We start from the raw sequence: 22456 nt of genomic DNA on the forward strand, positions 1-22456 counted from the left end.
GTCCAAGAGAAAGACCAAAGGGAGACAGAGATCCTGAATACAAGGCCAGATTTGGAACCTGGAGTCATCTGAGAGGAAAGACTTGATGAATGAAGACTCAGCCATTATTAAGAATTGACATCAGGAGCCTTAAAAATAACAATGAATAAAACTTTAAAACCTCACTTCTGCAAAGTGGTTGCTCTGATGTTGCCTCGGCTGGCCATGTCAGCCGAGAGCCCTTGGAAGCAGTGTCAGGGGCCTCTCTGCAGCCCACTGCAGTGTGAGTCCTGCACCCTGGGGGCTGGGCCCAGGGGCCTCGAGGCTCTGGTCTGGTTTTGGAAAGAGCTCCAAGCCCCTGGCTGCTGAGTCTGGCAGTGGCCCAAGTCATTCCTCATGACCTCTGGGCTCTCATCCACTGCTGAAGTCCTAGGACTCTGAATTCCATGGTGGTCATCAGGAGAAATAAGGAAAGTTATTCAGTGGGGCACTAGAACCCCAAATTCTCAACCAGCAGCCTCTGGTGGCCACAGTTACCCCGTAAGGTCCCCACAGGGAGACTGAAGCACAGGGAACACTTTATGCCTTAGCTGCTGAGGCTTAGCAGGTCTTTGGATGAACCAGACTGCATCACGAGTAAGCTTGTTCACCTTAACGCAGGTCAAGCCAAAGGGCCCTGTTGTCCCCAGGTGCCTCCTGAAGTCATCATTATTGTACAATCCCAGTGTCCCTGGCCCACTCTAAACAGGACACAAGGATGAAAACAGGGAGTTCAAAGCGACTGTGAATTCCAAAAGAAGACAAGTCCCTCTCACTCAGTAGATTTCGCCCCCTTCCCTCTTCATAACAAAGGTTGCTCCTTGCCCCCAAAGCTTTTGGTCTTGAACCTGACCAATGCTGTGGTTTTACTTCCTCTTTGGATGGAGACTGAACTCCCCCATGGATGTCAGGACGTGCCTTAACATCATGCTTCTACCCCATGGGTCCGAGTCCACTGGGACAGTTCCACTTTTTCCAAAGCCTTTACTTCTGCACCACACGCTGCAGACTAGCATGTCCCTTCCACCTCTGCTCCTAGTCAGGGTGCTGGTGAACTTGGCAAGCTCGCCAGGTCCGCTGGACAGGACTTGGAGAATCATCTCGCCTATCCTCAAGCTTCAAGCCGCACGATAACTACACCATCTCAGAGTAGACTGTGATAGTCTCTACCACGTGACGATGGCTTGTCCCATGTCTGCAATGACATCATTGGGCCACCATGTCAACCTTGGGCTTCTTGCTCATGAGCTGATAAAACCCTACATGTTTAGGTCAGGGGTGATTGAACGCTTTCTGTAAAGGGCCACATGGTAAACACTTCAGGTTTTCGGTCTATAGGGTCTCTCTCACCACTGCACAGAACCAGCCAGAGGGCTCATCAGCAAGTGAGCATGGCTGTGTGCCAGTAACCCTTGTTTATGCACACTAAATGTACATGATTTTTACAGGTCATGGAATACTCTTTCTTTGTTTTTTTTCCAGCTACTTAAACTTGTAAAAATTGTTCTTGGCTTGCAAGCCACACATAAATAAGCAGTCAAAAATTTTTTTAAATTACAGTTAAAAAAATAATGGATAAATAAATAAAAAAAAAACCTTTTAAAGACAGTGAGCTAGATTTGGTCTCCAGGCTGTGGTCTGCTGAGCCCTAGGGTTTTTGTTGTTCGCAGTCTGCTGCAACCTCACCTCACACAGAGGTGGCGGTGAGCATCGCTGGGAAACTGTTTTTAACCCGTCATGCTTTTTTGTGTGTGTTCCAGAGGGGCTTGCTGTTGGAGTTGGATTTGGAGCCGTAGAAAAGACGGCGTCCGCCACCTTTGAGAGTGCCAGGTAAGCCAGCACCTGCTGCCCAGCACTGGGCCCTGCGCCCCGCAGTGCTCTGGAAATGCTCGTGACCCGGATGGGTGCCCCCGGCTGCACAGGGCCATGACTGGCAAAGGTGGGGCGAAGGTCTGGTGAAGCTCACCTGAGAGAGGTGCTCCATCAAACGGAGCAGGTCTGTGCTCTCTAAGGGGTGACCACCCTGAAAACATGGCGTGGACGTCATTGCGTGCTGTTGTCTAAACTCTTTAAATGTGTAAAGACAGAAGGGGGTAGTAAAGGGTAAAAGGGGTCAAATACATTGGGGTTGGAAGGAGATTTGACTTTGGGTGGTGAACACGCAATGCAACTACACATGACGTAGCAGAATTGTACACTTGGAACCTAGACAATTTTGTCAACCAGTGTAACTCCCCCAGCCCCACAGAAAAAAAACCTAAAGACAAAACACAACAGGCAGTTGATGCCCCAGTGGCTCCGTCCTCTTTGAAGCCCTCTTTCTCTGTCATGGCACTGGCCTCCCCTGGCTGCCCCCTGCCCCCCGCTTATGTCTGCTTTGCAGGCTCTCCTGGGGGCTCCTCATCCTACAGCCCTTTCGGAAACACTGATGCTGCCCAGAGACCTGTCTCTGGGGCATCCATTCTCCCCACTTCGTCCCCCTCCATGACTTTATACCCCATGTATCTGCTGGTGGTGCCCAAGTTCATCTTCAGCCTAGATTTTCCTTCTAAACTTACTCCTCCCAGATACTTGGACGTTCCACAGGATCCTCATGCCCAGAATTTCCGAAGTTGAGCTGCTGTCTCTGTCTGCTGTCACTCAAAGCCTGCCCCTCCCCCAGGGTTCCCCGTCATCACCTTGCACCCAGGTGATGAAGCCAAACTGTCATTCTTGACTCCTCGTTTCCCCTCATCTTCCTTAGTCGGTCACCAGGCCTTATCAGCTCTTCCTCACTTCTCCCTCCCTTGCGATGCACAGGGCCTTGATATGGCCAGCGTCCACCTGGGGATCATGCAGGGCACGTACCCTTTAGCCTTCGTAGGGATGAGCTCGGCCGGTCCACCTGGTGCACCCACAAAACCACGAACACTGCAGTGTCCAGGCTGAAGGGGCCAGGGCTGAGGCTCCCATCCAAGTGTGATGAACTTGGATGCCTTCTGGGGACTAAGGAGTCACAAAAATGAGTGGAGGCAACTGGGGGAGACAGTCGGGGACTGTGAGGACAGAGGTGAACCTCACATAGACAGCCCATGCATGACCTAACGGCTCTGGAATTCACAGTCATTTTAAAAATGTGATTTAGGTCAAAGCGATGGTCCAGGGCCACCAGTTCTGATGCCTGCTTCTAGCTTATTCCCTTGCCTTCTCGCTGGTGCATTCTCCAAATATCCTTCTTTCTCTCTCTAAGACACCCCCTTCTCTAACGATCAACCCTGTGTCTATTGACCATGTGGTCAGGAACTAATTTCCCACGAAGCCCCTCTTCATCCTTCCTGGGGACTGGACCTGTGTGGGGCCTCCTTGTGCTTCATCACCTCGTTGTGTGGATTCCCTCAGCTGACGTGCGACTCCTGTATGGTCAGTGTATCACTACCGGTCACTGAATGCCCGTGCTACATGCTAAGGGATGTGCCTGCTCCACGAAGCCACAAACATACGTGTGCATGTTCTAGGTTGACATTGTCCCTTCTTATTCCCACCTGTCAGACTCCCAGGGCATTTCCTCCCTCCATCACCAGGCCAGCGTCACCCATTAACCTGATGCCTGTGGGGAAAATCGGATGAGACAGAAGGAGGGGAGGGGCCTTTAAAATGTAAGAAGTGTCACCACCGTCAAGGGCTATTTCTGACTCAGCGCCCTGCGGGCTGTGTTTCCAGCACCAGGCGTCGGGTGGGGAAGGTGGCTCTTTGTCCCTCGGCACGGCCGTTTTGATCCTGGCTTCGGTGAGAACGTGAGAAACATCAGTCGGGCAGCGTGCAGGGGGCCGAGCAGGTGAGAGGGGCTGACCCCGTCCACATTCGAAGGCCAGGCCCTCCCAGAGCACGGGGCACTGCGCGCCCTACGGAAGGCCTGTGACCCGGGGATTGCACTCACAGGCCTGGCTTTCTGGTGGCACCACATCCCCCATAACACCAACATGTCAACTCAGACATCCCTCTGTTCTGTCACCTGCACTTCCTGCCAATCATTATAACTGTTTGTAGAGAAAGTAGAGCAAAAGCCTTTCCAGCCCAGCTCCGCACTCCCCTTGACTCTCCCTGAGTTACATAAACCCTCAGGACCGTGGAGCGGGGAGCAGCCTGGGGCCGTGGGCCTCTGTAGCGGCAGCCTCAGCCTCGCAAAGGCCTCTGCTCAGCAGCTCACTGGGAGCTTTTCCCACGGCATCAGCAGCACTGTGTCTGGAGTATCCTGGGGTGGGGGAGGGGCTTCCTGAAACCCAAGCCGCAGAGAAGCAAAGAGATCTCCCCCTCAAGCAGACCCTACCCCTCAGCCCACTGTCTTCACTTACAAATCCGCATCTAGTGCATGGTTTGGGGTCTTCCTTTCCACGTGCCTGTGATCTTACTGCTGACTGATAGAGTGCAGAACAGCCCCCCATTAGGACTGGTCAGACCTCTCGGCCTGAGCCCTAGCTACAGACCTGGGTGAGCGGGAGAATGGGGACTAGGAGGTCAGAGGGAGGAGGGAGGAAGAAAAGAGAGGAGGGCAGACTAATTGTTGGGGGGAGGGGTGCAGAAACAAAGTCATCAGGTGATCGAACACATTTTTTAAAAGAGAGAGGTTTTGCTTTTTAAAATTCTGGTTCTGTGGGACTATGAAGTGGCGCACCGCAAACACAGCACACAAAGGTTCAAAGTAAAGAAATGGAAAGGGATCCGAGGTGGATGCTGATCAGAGGAAGCAGGCTTTACAGTTTCAGTGCCAGACAAAACAGACATAGAGGTGGAGAGCCGTACAAAGAATAAAGGTCAGTCCTTAATGACAAGGGAAACACTGCACCAGGGTGACACAGCGGCCCTGCAGTTGTGTGCACCTAGCAACGCAGGCGTCACACTGCTTAAGAAGAGCTGTCAGAACTGCCAGGGAAAAACAGGCAAAACCTCCATCACGGTGGGTGAGCGCCTTTCCTGTCTCTGACACCAATCAAACATAAAAATTTTACAAAATGTGTTTGATGGACATAGATAGAACCCCGGCCCAGCAACTGGGAAGCTTTCCTTCTTTTCAAGCACACACGTACCTGTTTTTAAATTGAATAGAGCCACACAGGTAGAACAGCCCCAAATCACGACCGTTCAGACCCCAATCTCTGACCTCAATGCGATGTCACTGGAAGTTGATGCCACGAGGTAGCCGGAATAATTTGTTAGTGCACGGCTGAACCCGTGAGCGCCAGGGGATTGGCACACCGTGTGCTCCAAAGCCAGCGTACAAACCAAGTTGTCTAAGAAACCAGTGGCCGAAGGGCATGCTCTTCCCTCATCCTCATAGAGTGGGCGTATTTCGTCTGAGTGTGGGGTCCATGCGCTCGGATGGGTGGAGCCGATAAGGGCGGGTAACGCAGTGAGCAGGGTGGATCCTGAGGCATTTTCAGGGCTGGTGCATAGACATGTCACTGAGGCAGTTCCCAGGGTGCTTTGTGGAAGGGAAGGCAGATGATAGGTTGGCCACGGTGATGGTGCTGATGCAGGAGATGACAAAGCCCGGGAGGTGACTGAAGCACTAACCTGGCTCCCATGGAATGATTTGGGTGGGCGGTGTAGATGTTCCACGGTGAAAAACCCAGCAGTGGAATCGATGTTTGTTGGCCACCCGCAGCTCGTGTTCTAGCTGCTGTGGGAAGACAGGGCTGTGACGATGGTGGGAATGAGGAAGGCCTGATGGCCGGAAGAGGTTTTAAATTCAGAACCAACAGACAGCACTTGTCAGCTGATTTTGCTGTGGAGAAGGGAGAATTCAAGTTCAGGCATCCAGGAGACATAGGTCATCTTATGGTGCTGTGTGGGAGTGGCTGATAGGGGAGGGAAAACGGATTTGCCTGGATTTGGGAAAAGAAAAGGGTTACCCAGCAGGTGCCTGGGGTCCATGTGGACCAAGCTGGCTGAGCCAGATGGGTTGTCCTGTTCATTTAGTTTAGGGATCAGCAGCCTGTGTTCCAGGGGCCAGAGTCAGCCCCACACCCCCTTTCGGTAAATGGAGTTCTGCTAGAACACAGCCACACCCGTAAGCTTCCGTGCTCTCTGCAGCCCCTTTCGCGCAGCAGTGGTTGGGTTGTGTGACTGCCACAGGATCGTAAGGCTCAAAACTGACTGTGATTACTAGTTGGCTGTTTGCAGAAAAAGTGTGGACACTCCCAGTTTAGTGGACACTGCCCATAGATTTAGTTCAGGTTCATCATCAAACACCCTGACACCAATGCTCATTTTTACGACTCCCTACTGTTTTTTAAGCATCTGGAAGCAGGAAGTTCACCTGTGACATCACAACCCCTCACAAGAAAAGAGAAAACGTAAAAAGTAAATGCTCTAGAACAGCACTGTCTTCAGTTTCCACTTGTTTCCCTGACCAGGAAGAGGACAGGTGGGCCCCTGGCATGTAATGTGTGTATGGGCGCTGCCATCTAGTGTTCAGATGCTGTTACTTCACCACCTTTCTGGAGCCCTGTCCAACATTCTCTTCCACTCCCGCCTCCTTCCTTTCTCATTAGATAGCTTGCTTGGGGTCACCTCCCCTGAATGCTGAAGAATCTCAGCCAGCAAAGGGCAGCCTGTAGTTCAAGGGAAACAGCTTTCTTCTTTCTGATCTGGGCCCTCGCAATTTCTTTTGGTTTCACTACAAAGAAATTCTTCAAACCACATGTCCTTGGGGAGTTTGGCTGCTTCAGTGATTTTCCTTTCTGAAGTGTCACTACCTCCAGAGAACATGTTTTCCAGCAAGGAAACATGTCCTCAGCTCTCACTTAACTCAGTGGCAGGCATAATTCACACCAGCAGGGAGGGCAGGGTTATTTATGCCTGAACATTTGGTTTCCTGTACTACTTCCTGTTGAAGCTTTGATGAGGCACACATTGGAAGGCATTTGTCATCCATGGACCCGCCCTGCCCGTCCTGGAGCACGCTTGCGTGTCACAGAGGGGCTGGCTGCAGACCTCGCTGTGTGCCATGTGCCATGGATAATCCACAAAGCACATCCCCACCCTTCACCGGGGTGTGTTCCCTACTGAGGGCCAGCTCCGGCTGTCCAGCACCGGGCACGCCACAAAGGATGCTGGGTACATTAGCCTGCCTTTGGACCCAGACAGCTCATAAGTTACATGTGGGGCCATTAAAATAAATTGTAAACTGTTCGTTTGCCTCCTAGACCCAGGAGTAAAATATAAGTCAGATGTATCCTTTTGCCTGGCTTAAAAACCAATGTGTATATTGATACATTAACAATCATTTGCGACAGCAGCCATCACTCAACTAAGCAGCTGTTTGTTTAGCAATGAAGACAGCAGTAGACACAGTTTCCTGGTCATTAGTCAGCTTAGGCCAATGACAAGTGTGTCTGTATGTGTAAGACCTATTGTGTCAGTGCATCTGTAAGTCCAAGTGGACCCCTCACTTTGGTTCCAGGATATTTTTGAAAACAGGATTGCAGGTTACATGCAGAGAAGTTGGAGAGGAGACTTGGGTGTTGTGGGGGGTGGCGTCAGAGAGCTGAACAATAATTTCATTCCAGCTCACTCGAGCATGGTCTAGGGACCAAGCTGCCTGCACATCGCCAGGGGCTCTGAGGGTGCCCCCAGGCCTCCCTGCCACAGAGACAAGTGCTTAAACTTCTGGAGAGCTCTGGGGAGACTCCCTTCTTCAAGGCTGCCACTCTTGACCCTTCTCCCTGCCCTCTGCATTGGGTCTCACCCTTCCTCACAGAAGCCAGAGCCCAGCCTGGTCCCCTTGGAGAGTGGTCTTTAGCCTGAGAAGTGGAACCCCAGAGTGAAGACAGGAAGGTGCCTAGGGGAGGAGATACTTCCACACCTGATCCAAGCACTCCCACGCCTTCCACTGCAGAATGACACACACTCTCCTCCTCCCGCACCCCCTCCGCTCTTCATTTCACTTCAGTAGAATTGGAAGTAAATTCTTGTGCTGTTGTTTATTTGCAAAGCAGGTTGAGCTCGAAATTTTATTGTATGCAAACAAGCCCTTCTCTTGAACCCATCAAACTACTTTGCCTGGAATTCAAGAGTAGTCTGTAGGCAGCTCCTCTTACATTCTCTTTCCAGTCCTCCCACACAGTGATAGCCTTATTCTGAATTATTAAGAGACAGTGGAACTTGAAGCCATGGCAGGCAGGCAGTGGCTGGCAGACAGCGCCACCATGTGGTAGTTCTACTTCATGGCTTCGTAGGTGGTTCAAAACCGACCGAGGTAGGGTGCAGAAGGCAACTGAGAGGTGCTGATGTCTGAGACAGTGTGTAGCTCCTGCAGAAGTTAGGGACCACGTACATAGATATACAAGTTTATAAAAATGCTCTGTATGTTTTCAAAATAGTAGCACTTTCATCCTCCCACTCTTTTGACCTTGATGTTACATTCTTCATTGAACTCAGCACTTAACATGTTTCCATAATCATCTCATTTATTTTCCCGTGTCACACAATAACAAGATAGCTTTTACTGACCCCACACAGACAGGAAGGAATAATATGACATGAGCGGTGAAAGGGCAGGAAGCCATGCTCTCTCTGCTCCTTGGATGGTTTCTGCCAGGAGAGGAAGATGCAGGTGTCTAGAGTCCTGACCTAAGCATACTCCAAAATCAATAAGATGTTTATGGTCACTTTAGGGGGGAGACATTTATTTTTGTGAAGACCTTTTTAAAGTAATGTTATTTATTTACCATTCCTGGAAGAGAGAGGGCCTAAAGCTTGCCAGACACCTGGGTGAAGCTGGACTAAGTAAAATGAGGCGGTTTCTCTGGGACAATTTTAGGCAACAGATAATCAAGTCATAAATGTACCTGTGCATCCATCTGTCCGTTCACTCCGCAGAGACGTTACTGAGCCGACCGTGTGGACGGATGGCAGTTTGTGAGTCCCTGTACTTGTCGGTGGGCGGGCGGGCGGGGCGTTGGCGCAGCTCGGCTGTTGTGAACAGTGCTGCCACGGACACTCGTGTGCAGGGCCTTGAGCAGACCTGTGTTTGCGTTTCTCTTGGGGCCATACCTACGAGTGGGATTGTTGAGTCATGTCACCTTTAAAAAGTTACCTTCTGTGCTGAAATAAAAGGAACCAGATTAGACCAAGACTTGACTTTAACCTGTAAAGGTCAGTTCCCCAAACAGCGCTGCTGCAAGAGGCTTTCTCGGCACCACTCGCCCACATCCCGGCCTCACGCCGCAGGGATGACCGGCGTTCTAACTGCGGGTGACCCACCGAGCGCTTGCAGAGTGCCGGCCCAGCACTGCCCTTCGCCTCCCTTCTCTCACAGAATCTGCTCACGGGGTACCACTCACAAGCAGCCCCATTTTGCAGGCAAGAAAGTTGAGGCACCGAGAGGGGCTTTGTCTGAAGCCCCACAGGCAGCAAGGAGAAGCGCTAAGTCCCAGGCCCCGGACCTCGCTCTGGGCTGAGAGGGTCGGAGGCCTGTGCGGTGCATGTTTGGCCGGGCTGCATGAGAAGCTCAGTGAGAAAGCCTGGCAGCGGTCGGGGCTCACTTGCCCCTGAGTCTTCTTTGCTGCAGATCCTGTGTGAGCGTGGGGTTGTGGTGTTTAAGAGCGTGGCTCTGGAGCCAGACTGCCTGGGTTCACATCTTGTCTGTCTCTTCCTGGCTGTTTACCCGGATGGGTTTTTTTTTTTCCCTGTGCCTCAGTTTCCTAATCTGCAAAATGAGAATCATAGTAGTACCTACCTGAACAAATTGTTCTGAGAACTAACTGAGTGTTACACGCAAAGCCCCCGGGACAGTGTGCCTGGCGTACAGGAAGGCCATGTGGAACGTAGGTGTTGTTTCAGAGCGGAGGCCCAGGTGCTGGACGCACGTGGCCGGACCTTGCATTGCTTCCGCTCTCCTGTGTGTTGGGCTGCATGTCTTAGCAGACTTTCTTCCGTCTCCCCCTCCACCTCCCCAGGCTGGTGTTGCTCCTGTGCCCCAGCATGGCCCTTGCTCTGGGCCTGCTCGGTGAACGTGCCCACTGTCATTGCATAACGCACGCTATCTTCATCCCGCTCCCTCACCCAGAGCGGAGCCCGGGCCACCTCTCCTGTTCTCTGTGCAAACCAGGACTGGGCTGTGCTGTGTGCTCTGCACTGGGGGGGCGGGGCGGGGGAGGGGGGTGCAGGGGCAGTGGCGGCCGACAGTCCTGCAGATGAGTTTACAGTGGGCAGCCCCTCCAGATGGCCCGGGCTGCCTCCCTCTTGCCTGCCCTTCCCAGTTCCCTGGATTCACTTTTAGGCACCTCCGATGTGGCCACACGAGTTACCGTCTCAGAACAAGGAGGGAGGCACCAGGCTGCCCTCCTCTGTCTGCCGGGCACCAGCTTCTCCCCCGCCAGCCACACAAGGGGCTGTTTATGCTGCGGCCCCCTCCTCTGCCATGCTGCCCCCAGCCACCCCCACCCAAGTCCCTGGCGACAGGGTTGGACATCTTGGCACGGGGGACAGATCTCTACACAACGTGCACTCTGTTTAGCTTGAAGCAGGCCCCGGGGGAGGCGCAGAACCTGCCAAGCTCTTCACTCGCGCACAGGAGTGTGGTTTCTCTGTGGCTTTCCCAGTGCTGGAGACGACACGTGTTTTTCTCTCCTCAGTCCCTGCCGCTGCCCTGTCCACCTGTCCTCACAGCTTGTGACAAGCAACTCAAGGCAGAAAGCGGCTGTGTTTTCCAGAGCGGACCACTGAGGGGGCTCAGGTTCCCTTGAGGGGGCTCTGGCACGGCCTTCACTTCACGGCATTTTGCCTGGTGAGCTAAGAGAGGCAGCCGGGGTGCTCCACGTGGGACCAGCAGGGACAGCTGTTGTCACGAGCCGTTTCCAAGCCTCGCTGGCCTCTGCCATCCCCATGTGGAGATGAGGGCACAGAGCCAGGGCACCTTCCTTGGGGTCATGTGTATGGCAAGTGGCCGAGTCCGGGTTTGGCAGAGGTCCGTCTGATGCGGAAGCCTGAGAATTAGCCACTTCTGCCTGGCTCTCCTGCGACACTCCTGCCTCTAGCAACCACGGGATGATCTCAAAAGCCAGCATTTACTGAGTGCTTTCCCTGTGCTGATCCTGTGCTCATTGGCTCACGTGCATTAGCTAATCCTCAGAGCCCTCCCCCGCAACGAGGGAGGAATGAGCACCCTGGTTTTATAGATGTCGAACATGCCAGGGGCACACAAGCAGTAAGGAGCGGAGGCAGGATATGAACCTGGGCCCTGGCCTGTGCCTTTGACCGATGCCCTCTCCTACCTCCCCAAGTTGATGTGTCTGCTGCAACCAGAGAGGCTGGAGAACTGCCCCCCGCAGTGCCATAGGACATGGGGTCAGCTCAGCTATAAGTATGTGCCCTGGCTGTGGGAGTTCCCATCCTGTTGTCAGCTGTGTTCCTAAAATGCTGTGTCTCATCGGGCAGGTTGGGAAATAGAGGAATATAAAAACTCCCAGCGAAGGACAGACTTTCCAGCCAGTCTCCCTGGAAGCAAGTACTCGTGTTAAAGAGTGCGCAGACGTTACCCTCACTGGGTGCTCCCACGCAGGGAGGTGCAGAGGGCAGGAAGGGGACACTCCAGAGAGGCGGTGTGGAGGCGATCTGGGCGGCATTGCTGCAGCCTCACCCCCCCAGGAAGCAGACGGATGGACGGACGGGCTGGATCATGGGGAGGGTAGAATTCCAGAGCAAGAGTTTCCTGGGCTGTAGGCTCCAGGATCAGGGGCAGCAGTTGGCTGAGTGGGAGCCCCAGGTTTTTAGAGCAAACGTGTCCTGGTCAAATTATGTCCCCCAGAAAGGCACGTTGACGTCCTAACGCCCGGTCCTTGTGAATGTGACCTTACTTGGCAATAGGGACTTTGCAGATATAGTCAGTTAAGGTGGGGTCATACTGGATTCTGGTGGGCCCTGAGTCCAGACGCCTGGTGTCCTTCTGAAGATACATGCAGAGGAGAATGCTGTGTGACAGCACGGAGACACACAGAGGGACGCCCTCCGTGGAATGACAGGTAGAGACTGGAGCCAAGCCAAGAGGTGCTAAAAGTTGCCAGCAACCCCCAGAAGCTGGAGGTAAGGAAGGATCCTTCCCTGGAGACTCTGCAGGGAGCTCAGCCCCGCCAACTCCTTGATTTTGGACTCCTAGCTTCCAGAACCGTGAGAATAAATCTCTGTTGTCTAACCCAGTTCCTGCTACTTTGCTACAGCGGCCACAGGAAACCCATACGTAGGGTCGCCTAGCCTCCTCCCACGCCCACTTGGCTTTCTTCAGTGCCCCCACAGTGGACACTAAGCCCTGAGCATCACTTTAATCTGTATTCTTTTCCATCGTGATGCATTTTATTTCCCCGCCCCACCCATTTGGTGGGGTTCGTTTTTTATTTCAGGAAGAGGTGAAGGTTTTGTGTTCTCCCCCCACCCCAAAATCTCTCTCAGTTCATTTTGGACAAAATTGGAGAAAAGCAGTGGCTCTCTCCTTTTTCAGAGGCCGCCTGCCCTCAGACACTGGCCCATGGGAGAGTCAGGGCTGCCCCCCTCCTGGGTTGGAGCTGCTAAACTGTCGTAAGAAAGAGGCCTTTGTCACGGGGACCACGGCCCTCGGCTCAGAAACAGAGACAGATTGTGCCAGAAAACAAACAACAAAAAAAAAGGTTCAACCACAGAATTCTTTGGGACTTCAGTCATCAGCCTCTCGCTTGTTCTTAAAAGACAAATTTCCTTTCTTTGGGGTAATTCCATCAGATAGGTCGTCAGGTTTTAATTCTGTCCAGAGCCGAGGGCGCCCCCCCCCCCCCCCCAACACACACACCACCCGGGACCATCTGTGCCGGCCTCCGCCCAGCTCCCTGCTTGCATTACCTCATGCCTGCCTGCCTGCAGGTTGGGGAGTCGGGGCGGTGCGGGGGGGGGGGGGCCCCACCAGGGCCGCGCAGGGGGCTGGGCAGAGGGCCTGAGGCACATATGTTTTCAGTCCAGGGAAAGGAGAAGCGACTGGAGGAGGCGGAGAGGCCACGTTACAAAGGCCTTCGCCCATGAGTGTACAGACGGTCATCGCTTTCCATTCCACTCGGGAGAGACCGAGGGGGTCCTCCAGTTGATGCGAGAGAAAAATGGAAGTAAAGTGACTTGCCCGAAGCCACACTGTTCACTAACGTCTGACCTACTCAGGGCCGGGGGTCAAAATGCTACTTGACCGGCATGGCGCTTGGGAGCAGCTGTGGGCCCAGAGCCTTCTCTTCAGCAAGGGAGCCCTTCTTACTCTCTGAGAGCCTCCAGCGCACTCCGCCCCCTCCTAGCCACTTTCACTCCTGACCATCCTGTCGTACACCCGGGGTAACATCTCCAGACGCTGCTCAGGGGGCCAGGGCAAGGCGCACTTCGCTGACCTCGTGGGAGTGACCCTCCCCACCTCACCCCGTGAGAAGATGCAGAGGGAAGGGGTGGGGGGGCTTTACTTCGGCCTCGGGTTGGACAACCAGGCACAAAAGTCACCACAGGCACCACTGAGAACACGGAGTCCAAGTGTACCCTTCAGACACAGAGTCAGATCTCAGGGTCAGGCCCCAAGTCAGCGTTTTCAACAAGCTCCCTGTGGTTGCACCCGTGGTGTGAGAACCACAGCTCCAGAAGGAAGAGGAGAAGTGGATAAAGTTCCCACATTCCCTTCCAGAGGGGGACACGAGCTTCCCACGCTCGCGTCTTTCCTAGGGTGAGGGAGGGAGCTACTGCTTCGGTGATGTTTGGTGGTTTTCCATGTACAGGTCTTTCACCTCCTTGCTTTTAATTTATTCCCGGCTGTTTGCAATGCTATTATAAATAGAATTGTTTTCTTAATTGTGTTTTCAGATTGCTTTTTGTTAGTATGTACAAATACAATCCGAGGGGGAGTATAATTACCTCCTATCCTGAAATCTTGCTGAACTCATTTATTAGTCGTAAAAAAAAATTTGTGTGGATTGCTTAGGCTTTTCGGTATATAAACTTATATTATCTTCAGATGGATATGGTTTTACTTCTTCCTTTCCAATCGAGATGCCTCACTTGTCTGTATCTAGTTCCTCTCAGAGACATTGAGATTCTAAGTGGGGAAGAAGAGGATGGCGAGTCTGGTGACTGAATTAAGAGCAGGGGACGAGAACCCTTTGGGTTGTACCCCATTAACTGAGGAATTGCTCCTCTGCATGAAGGAGAGTGTGGTTCACACCCCACATCCCCCTGCACACTTGGTAGGCTTGTCGTCCCCCCTTGGAAACTCTCGTCCACATTCTGGTCCAGGAATGCGGGTGCAGTTCCTGCTGTATAAGATGCCTAAGATTCATGTCCAATATCAGGGTGAAACTTGCTGTCAGACCCCTCACCGAGGCTAGGCTCTCACCTGGTTACTTATTTTCGGGCACGGGCTTTGGGCCTCTGGCTGTGAATTCTTTCAGCCCGGATTCTGACCCTCTGTCCACCACGGGTGCTCAGATTCTCTGCCCGGGCTCTGAGGGCACGTCCTGCCTGCTGGAGCCTGCTTCTTCCCCTCTGACTTCCCTTTACCTGGTTGGCCTGCCTTGTCTGCTTCAGTTCTGAGCTCCTCATCCATCCTTCCTCACTGGTACCTCCTGTTTTCTTCCTCGTTGGTACTACTGCCTTTTTTCATTGCCCCCTTATCTCTAGGATCTTGAATTCTGTTTTCCCTCCTGGACTTAATGCTCCCTGACGCCGCCTGACCGCACCTCTCCCCATCATGCCCCTGATGTCTGATCTGTCCGTACCATGGGTCTTGGATTTGTTGCTCCAGCCTGTCTCATGTGGCTGTTGATTGTGTCTCAACTGTGACCCAGGTATTGACTTTCAACTAAAATTCAATTTGTTTCCCTCCGTAGTTTTGTTAAATGCATGAAAGCATATCCCTTGGTTGAGGGTCTTTGTAGATGGGGAAATGAGGAAACAATGCAGCTTCCCAGGGCAGGATTACCTTTGAGCTCTGCTGAAGGTTCCTCCGATCACCCAGCAAGGCACTGGAAACCTTTCTAAACAGACCAAAAACTCAGACCTCAGAATCACAGACTGCTTTTGGGCAGGGCCGTATCCAATATTTTCAGTAGATCAAGATATCCTGTATATCGTTCGTGCTGTTCATCCTACAGACGGTCTCTCCGTATTGCCACCTTCCATTTAAGAACACGAGAAGGGGCAGAGGGAGACGAAGGTGAGACAGAGGGTGAGCCGCAGGTGTGCTGTCAGAACAGGCAGTCCTGCGGTGTTCCCCCAGGAGCAGCCAGGTCAGTGTGAACAGGAACCGCCCTCAGAGTTATCACAGAAAGTGCAGTTTCTGGGTCCCAAAGGGGAGAGTATCTGGGGGTGCCACCGAGGAGGGCGCACCGCACCTTGGGTGGATTATTAGTAAGAGGACACTCGCAGTCAGACGTGCCCCGGAGAATGTTTCGAGCTAGAAAGATAAATAAAATGTCACAAAATCATCCACATAGGAAAAGCAGCTTACTTATAAAGGGACTACATTCAGACTGATCAGAAATTCACACAAGTGAAAAGGGACATTCCCAGAAAGGAGATGGGAGATCAGGGGCAGAGAAACCTGCAGCCATGTGAACAAATAAAGTTGGGCCTAAAAAATCAAAATCAGTCAGCCTCTCTCCCCCTCTCTCCCCCTCTCTCTCCATCTCTCACACACATACTTCCTTCACTTTTTATGCACAGCTCAGTAGGGTAATTGGTCCATAATTTCTTTGTCCACCAGCCACCGTCCATTGAATGCCCTGCTCTTTGTTAAATCTGAATTAGCTGAGAGAGGAGAGATGTTTGGATCGGCTCATCCCTGTTCAGGGAGAGACCCTCACAAGCAGGTCAAGCACCAGCCTGTACACAGCAGTTCACCTTGGACCAGGTGCTCACTCCTGGCCCAAACGGTGGGAACCCCAATCCAAAAAAAAAAGCTCAGCTCTTTCCTGGTCAAGCAAATGAATCGAAAAAGAAAAAGGCCGAGTGTCTGAGTCTAGGTTTCTTAGAAAATGGAACCTAAGGCAAAGTGACACCCTACGGTTTATTGGGAGGTGCGCTGCCAGAGAAGCAGGGGTGAGGCAAGAAAGTAAGTCTGCAGTGAGGCACATCGCTGAGTTGACTGTGGCTCCTCGAAAAGGAAATCTGGACGCCTGCTTGTGGGTCACGAAGGACACCTTCAAAGAGACCGAACGGAACCGCTGAGTCTCAGCGCCGTCGGTTAGAATGTGCAGAGGAGCGGGCAGGAGACAGGAGAGGCAACTCATCTCATGATTCCTTCCCATCTCCAGCTGGTTTGGTCCAAGCTCACCTCCCCCATGCTTTTGAGTTGTATTACCCATCCCTCTGGGCAGCTGCTATGGGTCCGGGGGGGCATGTGGGCACTGAAGCTGCTGTGGGTACAGCCACCCTGGGTGAGAAATTGAGCCCTTACTCCCTCCAGAGACCCACCCCACTGTTAGGGGGTGACAGCTACAGGTGAGGCTTTAGGAAGGGCGTGGTATGTTAGTCACAGTTCTCTGGAGAAACAGAACCAATAGGATGTGTACACAGGGAGAGGCTTATTATAACGTATTAGCCCATGTGATTGTAAGGGCTGGCAAGTCCAAGTCTGCAGTGTGGGCTGGCAGACTTGAGACCCAGGAGAATCAATAGTGCAGCACTAGCCTGAGGCAATGTGCTGGGGAATTTTTTCTCACCCTGGGGATAGTCAGTTGTTCAACTGATTAGACGAGGCCCACCCACACTGTGGAGGGTGACCTGCTTTACTCGCATCCCAAAACACCCTCACAGGAATCCCCAGAATCATGTTCGACCAAATATCTGCCCACCCCCCAGACTTGTTGTAGATGCACAAAATGACCATCACACAGGAGAGTTTCTGGGGTTGCTCAAGAAATTCTTTGCTAAGGTCCAGAGTTCAGGCAGGACCACAGGGAACTGGGACGGAGTAGACTGGCCCAGTGCACCACACTTAGCCAGCAAACTGACTCCTGTGTCTGATACAAGATGATTACCATGCAGTTAGTTACTATTCTGCAAAGACCATCATTGAGTATGTGCTTATTTTTACACTCTGTTCACTTGCCTCTTGCTGATTAACCTTTATATTGGTTATACTTTGAGGATACTTTTGCCATGCTTGAATAGACTGGATCAAAAGAGGCTTCAAGGTTGAACTTTGACTTTTACTTGGAAACTATTATCCACGCCTTAGTCTTCCTAATCATGTTCTCTGTGGTGGGAAGAAAATGAACTGTGAGTTACTGATGTTCAACCAGAACAAGCATGCGTGTCCATGGGGGTGTGGATGTGCCAAGGGAGATCGATGATTGGCAGTTTGTGCTCCTTATAAATGGAAGTGATGGTGTCTTAAGAGTGCTTAACGACATGCAGGTTTTCCTTCTGTCTTTCTCTTCCTCGAATAATTCCTTATTGACTTCGGATCTACCCCACAGTCCTTCCCACATGCTTCTGCGCGTGCACACACGCACACACACACATACACACACTGTCATTCGGGACACGCCCACATTTTCAATTATAATCAACGTCACATGGTAGTTAATGAGATACCTTGCCTTCTCTTTTTCATGCTAACTCTTGTAGCCCAGTGTGCATTTCCCATTAATCGCACATCTGATTTGGATTTACCACATTTCAGGTGCTCAGCAGCCATGTATGGTTGTGGCCACCCTGTTGGGTAGCACAGCTCTCGGGCAGTGGTGCCAAACCCTGGCTGCATGTGGGAATCACCTGGGGAGCTTTAAATGCTGCCTCGGCCCTCACCTGCAGTGGTTCTGACCTCACTGGGCTATGCTGGGGCCGGGCCTCCACAGCTGACGTTGTACCTCCCAGGGCGAGAGCCACTGGTCTGCAGGGGGCGCTTCTGGGAAAGGGAGCCCTCTCCCCCACTCTGACCAGATGTCTCTTTCCTTCCACCCCGTGAGACTCCCATGGTAAACAGAAATTAAGCAAGCTCTAACTTGGGTCACGGGCAGAAGAAAAACAGAACAGGGCGGTATTAAATTCTGTCTCCTAGGCAAGAGTGAACAAGCTGAACCACTCACCTTCTCTGGGTCTGTTTACCAACAGGCTCCGCAATTATTTGTTTTGCCACTGCCCTTTAAGCTCGAGACGTGTTTCTGGTTCTCTGAGAATTGAGAATCATCGAAAAACACTGCAGCTTTGGCAAGATTTCCCCGTGTCTCATGGGGAGCCTCCAAAGGGAACAAAAGCATCCCACGAGGAGTCCCGATTCCCAGAGGGACGTTGGGAATCTGTGGGCAGGAACCCCAGGAAAGCGTAACCCTCCACGACTCACTTTCTCTGCTCTTGACAAGCGAACTCTCTTTCTCTACAAATAGAAACCAGTCCAGACAAACCTCGGAGACTCGGGTTTCTAAATGCATCCAAAAAACATTGTTTCAGGGAAGTGGACAAATGAGGCATGAGTAATTCAATCAGCAGGAAAACAAGCTCGATGATGCCTCACGTCTGAGACACAGGGCATCGGCAGGCGGCTGTGTGCCAGTTCTGGCCGCTCACACGCACCTGGGGCCCCCGTCTGCCCAGTTGGTCCCTCACACTTCGTGTGGCTTCCCAGGGGTGGCACAGGAAGTCCCTGGGGGCTGTGAAACCAGAGGAAAATATATGGAGAACAGAATCACTCGGAGGATGTGATACTTGCTTGATTTTTGCTCTGTTTGGATGGTCTCAATGAAGAAGTACCTGGTCCAGGCACAAGAGCTCTGTGCTCTAGTGAATGTGCCGGGAAGATGCACGTGGCCCGGCCTTTGCCACTGAGCTGGGTAGCCCTCCGTGTGTCAGGAGGCCAAACCCTTCGTGCTGACCTTCAGGTGGAGGAGAAGGGCTACCCTGTCCACTCCTATCCGTCCAGCCTGTCGACCAGAGCCTGTACTTGCAAATGGCTGGTAGGGTTCAGTGTGACTAGGAATGAGAGTTGGTACAGTCGGATGAGTGACTCACTCAGGAACAAATTCCATGAATTTGCTAATGACATTCACGGATAATCAACTGTGCTTATCAGTGTAGTTTTTGTAAAGTCAACCACATTTCCTGTGTTCGCCCAAGTTTTACATCCTCCTTTGAGACAAAGGTGTGGAGAAAGGGAACAGAGTCTAACACCAGCCGTTTCCTGTCTGTGTTCCTAGCCAGTGTAATGGATGTTTGCTAGTGTTTTAATGAGATAGGTTTACTTTTCATTTACAACATTTGTAAGAAATAGAACCACAGTTTGTATTGTCCTAAGCTAAAATGAAAATGTACTGGTTTGCAGAGCTGAGGGGTCCAGGGACCCTGGCTTCTGGTGCGGCCCAGTCCAGGGCCACAAATCATATCATCAGGACCCTGCTCTGTTTCTCGCCCTCAGGTCTGCTGTCTTCAGTGTTCTCTCGATTCTCAGGCTCTACATGGCAGCACCATGGCTGGCTTCCTGCTGACAGCTCCAGCTCTGTGTCCTTCAGGTTCAAGTCCAACAGGGAGCTTCTCCATAGGTCCCTTGGGATCTGATTAGACAAACATATCACATGCTTCCCCGTGAACCAATCACTGTATCTCGAGGGATGGAATTACGCCCATGGTCTAGAGTAGGACAACAGGCTGCGTCCCGGAACCCCAAATGGAGCGTTGGCAGAACCCCACGAATTGAGAGGAGGGGAGGAGGGTTCATTCTCCAGAAGGAGCCGCCTGATCACCCTGAGGTGTGAGGCCAGACCTTCAATTCTTGGTCCATCCTGGTTGATGCCATTGGTCCTTCTTGGATTCATGGCACATAGAGAGATGGTGCTTTGACTTTTTTTGGCAACAGTGTCATTGCGTGCATAGGGGCTGCCATCATATTCATAGCCTCATGGGACTCACTGGAGATCATGGTGAAGAAAAATGCTTTGTACGCTGCCCAGCACTTTGCACACTCAGTCCTCTTTGTACTGTATTCCTTAGGACCTGTGAATGCAGCTGCTTCCTTTGCTTCTTTAGTCTAAATATCTAATGAATTAGGGAGTTCTTCTCCAGAGACAGAGCGCAGCACAGTATTATGAACATGGACCCTGAAACCAGACTTCCTGGGTCCAAGTCTAGGCTCTGCCACTGACTAGCAGGGTGGCCTTGAGTAAGTTACTCAAGATCTCCGAGCCTTGGTTTCCTCCTCCATGAAGCAGGGATGATCAGAGCATCTCCCTTGAGCCAGTGAGTTAGTGCCTGTCAGATGCTCGGAATAGTGCCTGGCGTGCAGTCTGTACTCCTAGTAGAAATGGTAGCTTTGCTACTACGAAGTGAGTTTCTCTGCTTAGGGATCCTCACGCAGGGAAATTGATTGCTAAGCACCTGCCCAAGAGACACTGAGGCAGAAGGTAGCTCAACCTTCTCCATGTTCACTCGGGGCCTTGGTCTCTAAAACCCCAAGTACATCATGGTTGGCAAAATTTACCACTTTCTGAAAAGGATGGAAAGACCGGATCTGTCTGGTCCTCCATGTAGCCTGAGAAAGAACCCCTTTAGCTCATCAGAAAAGTTGGAACAGGGAACCTTACCTGGTGTGCTGTTGTCGAGACAAAGAATGTGGGTGTCACACTTGGTGCCTGGGGGTGGAGATGCCCCAGAAGCCTGACCCAGAAGCCCTGGTGCCGTTACCTGGCAGGGAAGTGCCCGTTCAAAGGTTCTGTGATAACAGGCCTCCCCTCGCTGCCCTCAGAGAACTGCTGTGATTAAAAGGCCATCCGCTCTGCATGTCATGTGACTTGGCTGTCACAGCCTCTGCAGGCTGGGACCTGAGTCCACAGGGGTTTGATTTTGATAAACAGGGTTTACATCGCCATCTTCCTCCCTCCCTCCCTCCTGAAGCGGAGACACAACAGGAACCGCAGCCCCACCGGCGGGACTTTTCGCTGCCTTATGGTTTGGAAAGGATCCATGCCGGATGGAAACCCCCTCTCGCTGGAGGAAAACCCTACGAAACAAATCCAAGTGGGAGGAAGAGGCGGGGGCAGGAAGGCGGGCTGCCCGCAGCTCCGGGGCCTGGTGACATGGCGATAATGCCGGAGACCGAGCCGCCCTGTTAAGTCTTTGTCACCCCAAAGTCCCAAGCCCACGAGGACAGCTGGAATCCATTCTTAACATTCCTTGGGAAAGGGGTATTTACACCCTCTCCCAGGCACCCTTTCTGCTTTTGTGCAAAAGCGATTGCCAGAGCTTGGCACGGCTGGCACTTGGGGCCGGGTACGTCTTGATCGTGGGGCGTCCGGGCACTGTAGGCTGTTCAGCAGCGTCCCCGGCCTCTGCCTGCCAGATGCCAGAAGCACCCCTCCCACAGCGGTGACAACCAGAAACGTCCCAGACATTGCCCAGTGTCCTCTGGGGGGCCAGATCGCTCTGGTTGAGATCACTGCCCTAGGTAGTACATCCTCGAAGGCTGGCTGCATGCCAAACACTGAACCAGGGGCTGGTTAAAGAAAAAACAGCCGGTTTCTACCCTGGACTCAGCACAGAATGAAAAGCATTTACAAATCCGTGTGACTGCGTAGAGCACAGATGGTGCATCCAGGGCAAGTGAGAGATCCGTCCTCGCCGAGAGGCGTCTGTAATCCGCAACCTGCACGACTCACTGTTCTCCGAAAGAGCCGCCTCTGGCCTGAGGCCTTCCTGCGTAGCTGCCCCTCGAAACCGTTCGCAGGCCTGCCCCAGCGGGAAGGGAACAGCTGCTCCCCATCTCCCGGAGAACCACACTTCAGAGGCTTGGCCAGCTTCCTCTGCGCCTCCCTCTCTCCAGGCGAAATTCCAGGTCTCTAGCCTCCTGGGAGGCATTGTGGGTAATGCCGAAATCCTGCCAAACATCTGAATGAGAACTGCAAACTGTGGCCAGTTCTTCCCAAGTTTCCAGACTCTGCCATCAGGACGGAACGTTCAAGTGTCCCGCCACCATGTCATCACATCTGTGCTTGGTTCGGAACCCCGGCCGCGAGTTCTGTCTGCAGTGGGGCCACGCGTCAGCCACCTCCCTGCCTCCCTTTCTGGCCCTCGGTGGGCTCACTTTGGATTATTCGTAGGTCTTTTCTGCTGTGGTCTGAGAAGCTGAGGACAGTGACCGTGCGACCCTGACTCCCCTGTCTTCTTCCCTGGTGGTCCCCAGCCGCCACTTTTGTGGTTAGTGTATCTGGGAGGTGCTCAGAAACCACTAACTGCATCTAGGTGGCCGATGTTATGTATGTAGAGTCGGCTGTCCCCTTGGTGTTAAGTGCCATTCAAACCGTGGGATCCAGAAACAGCCGCACTCATTCCGCAAAGAGCAGGCCACACTGACTGTGATTCTGAGACTTAAAATCGCCTCTCCCACCGGCACTGATGTCAGGAAAATCAAAATCGAGTTCTTTGTCTCCATCAAACTCATCAGAATGAGCACAGGATGGAAAAGCTGAGCTGACTTTTA

The 22456-nt window shown here is 52.4% G+C and overlaps 1 protein-coding gene across 5 annotated transcripts in view; it reads left to right on the forward strand.

The window, feature by feature from the left end:
* Nucleotides 1-22456, forward strand: part of SLC39A11 (solute carrier family 39 member 11) — a 324919-nt gene that overhangs the window by 273034 nt on the left and 29429 nt on the right. For all 5 annotated transcript variants that reach the window (XM_036033429.1, XM_028521938.2, XM_036033430.1 and 2 more), the window contains one exon: nucleotides 1779-1848. In XM_036033429.1, coding sequence (XP_035889322.1) covers nucleotides 1779-1848 — 70 coding nt within the window. The remainder of the gene's footprint in view (nucleotides 1-1778; nucleotides 1849-22456) is intronic.

This window comes from Phyllostomus discolor, chromosome 8 (assembly GCF_004126475.2).
Source record: "Phyllostomus discolor isolate MPI-MPIP mPhyDis1 chromosome 8, mPhyDis1.pri.v3, whole genome shotgun sequence".
Classification (NCBI taxonomy): domain Eukaryota; kingdom Metazoa; phylum Chordata; class Mammalia; order Chiroptera; family Phyllostomidae; genus Phyllostomus; species Phyllostomus discolor.